The 1,623-nt window shown below is 62.7% G+C and overlaps 1 protein-coding gene across 1 annotated transcript in view; it reads right to left on the minus strand.

Annotated features, from left to right (window-relative positions):
• The window catches only part of NR4A2 (nuclear receptor subfamily 4 group A member 2), a 6,675-nt gene that overhangs the window by 361 nt on the left and 4,691 nt on the right, over positions 1-1,623 (minus strand). Inside the window, exons 5-6 of the mRNA XM_015411527.1 lie at positions 1,056-1,258; positions 783-961 (exon numbers count right to left, since the gene is read on the minus strand). Coding sequence (XP_015267013.1) covers positions 783-961; positions 1,056-1,258 — 382 coding nt within the window. The remainder of the gene's footprint in view (positions 1-782; positions 962-1,055; positions 1,259-1,623) is intronic.

The following is a 1,623-nucleotide window of genomic DNA, read 5'->3' on the forward strand; positions in this document are numbered from 1 at the left end:
CGAGGCAGGCACGTCGGCCCCCCCACCCCCCTCCCCGCACACGCCCTCCTGGGACTCGCGGCGCTGGTGTGCCACAGGGGGAGCCCTTCCCGGCCTCCGCGTCAGAGGCAGAGCTGATTGCACAGGCGATGGCGCAGAACGGCCTGGGAAAATGGCGGGCCTCGGTCCCAGACTGGGCCTGGAGGCAAAGGCTGGCCTCATCGGCGGCCAAGGAGACTGTGAACGGGGGGCCAGAGTGCCGCTCTGGAGGGGAGGCGTCCCTGAGTCAGAACTGGGACGTGGATGCATCGTCTAGGCCCAGGTTTGGGCCTCCGATTCTGAAAGGCCTCTAAATACAAGACGAGGAGCGAATTATCTTTTGTCGTCGTCACTGGAAATACTCTCTGGGACCTTCTGGGCGTCGTTCCGGGCCCTCAGCCTGTCCTAATCCGGCCCTGGTGTCACTTTCAAAATTTGGGCCTTATATCGAAGCACACAGGCTGCACAGTGGGCTTTCAACCCACTTTTCACTTCACTTTAGCCACGGTTTGCAAGTGGATCTTGCCATTCCAGGCCGTGAAAGCCAGTTGCAGAGGGCACTGAAAGTGGACTGAAGGTGCACTGTGCAGAGTGTGTGAGACCACATCCTAATCTGCACTAACCACCAAGCGCAAGAAAATGGGGTCCTGTTCTGTCACCCGCCTTGGAGGGGCCCCCCCATCTCCAAGGGGGACCGAGGTAGTTACCCCGGAGCCATTCCTCTGGCCTCCAGGCTGCCCGGGGAGGGGGGCCCGGGGTCTCACCTGTCACCATAGCCAGGGCAGCGATGCAGGAGAAGGCGGAGATGTCGATGTTCATGTTCTGCAGGTTGGACGAGAACTCCACGATGGAGTCGATCCACTCGCCGAAGCCGCGGACGCACTGCAGCCGGTGGAGGACCACGCCGTTGCAGAAGATGAGCTTGCCTTCCACCGGGTTGGACCTGCCGCCCCGACGGAGGGGGAAGCAAACATGCCGTTAATGGCCCAGCCGACCTCGCCCGGCTCCCGCGGCCTCCCCCGGCCCAGCCTGCCTACCTGTAGGCCAGCCGCAGGACGAAGAGCTCCAGGAAAGCCGACTCGAAGAGCAGGTCCTGGTCCGGCTTGGGGAGGTCGGCGAAGCCGGGGATCTTCTCCGCCCAGCCCCGGATGATCTCCATGGAGCCGGTCAAGAGGTCGTAGAACTGCTGGATGTGCTGCGTGTCGTCGCCGGTCATCGGGTAGTCCGGGGTGGCCTGGAACTGGAGGGCGGCCGCGGGGACCCGGGGGGAGAGGGGAGGAGGACGGAGGGGGGAGGGAGAGAGAGAGAGAGAAACCCCCGGCCATTTAATGAGGTTCTCTAAAACCCATCGCCCGTGAAATTGCCAAGCCCGCTGCCGAGGAGGGGAGCCAGGCTTTGATAACAATTAAGCCCTCGCTCTGACCAGTAAGGAAATGAGATGTGCCAGGGCAATTAATTCAATTAGGAGGGGTCGGCTGATAGGAGGGGGGGGGGGAAGAGATAGAGAAACCGGCGCGGAGGACCGCCACGGTCTAAGCAGCCCCTCGCCTTCCCGGCAAGGATCGGGAACTTGGGGTGGCGTGGAATGCACTACGGCCAGCCGTC

Source organism: Gekko japonicus, unplaced genomic scaffold (genome assembly GCF_001447785.1).
Source record: "Gekko japonicus isolate JY-2015 unplaced genomic scaffold, Gekko_japonicus_V1.1 scaffold6, whole genome shotgun sequence".
In the NCBI taxonomy this organism is placed as follows: domain Eukaryota; kingdom Metazoa; phylum Chordata; class Lepidosauria; order Squamata; family Gekkonidae; genus Gekko; species Gekko japonicus.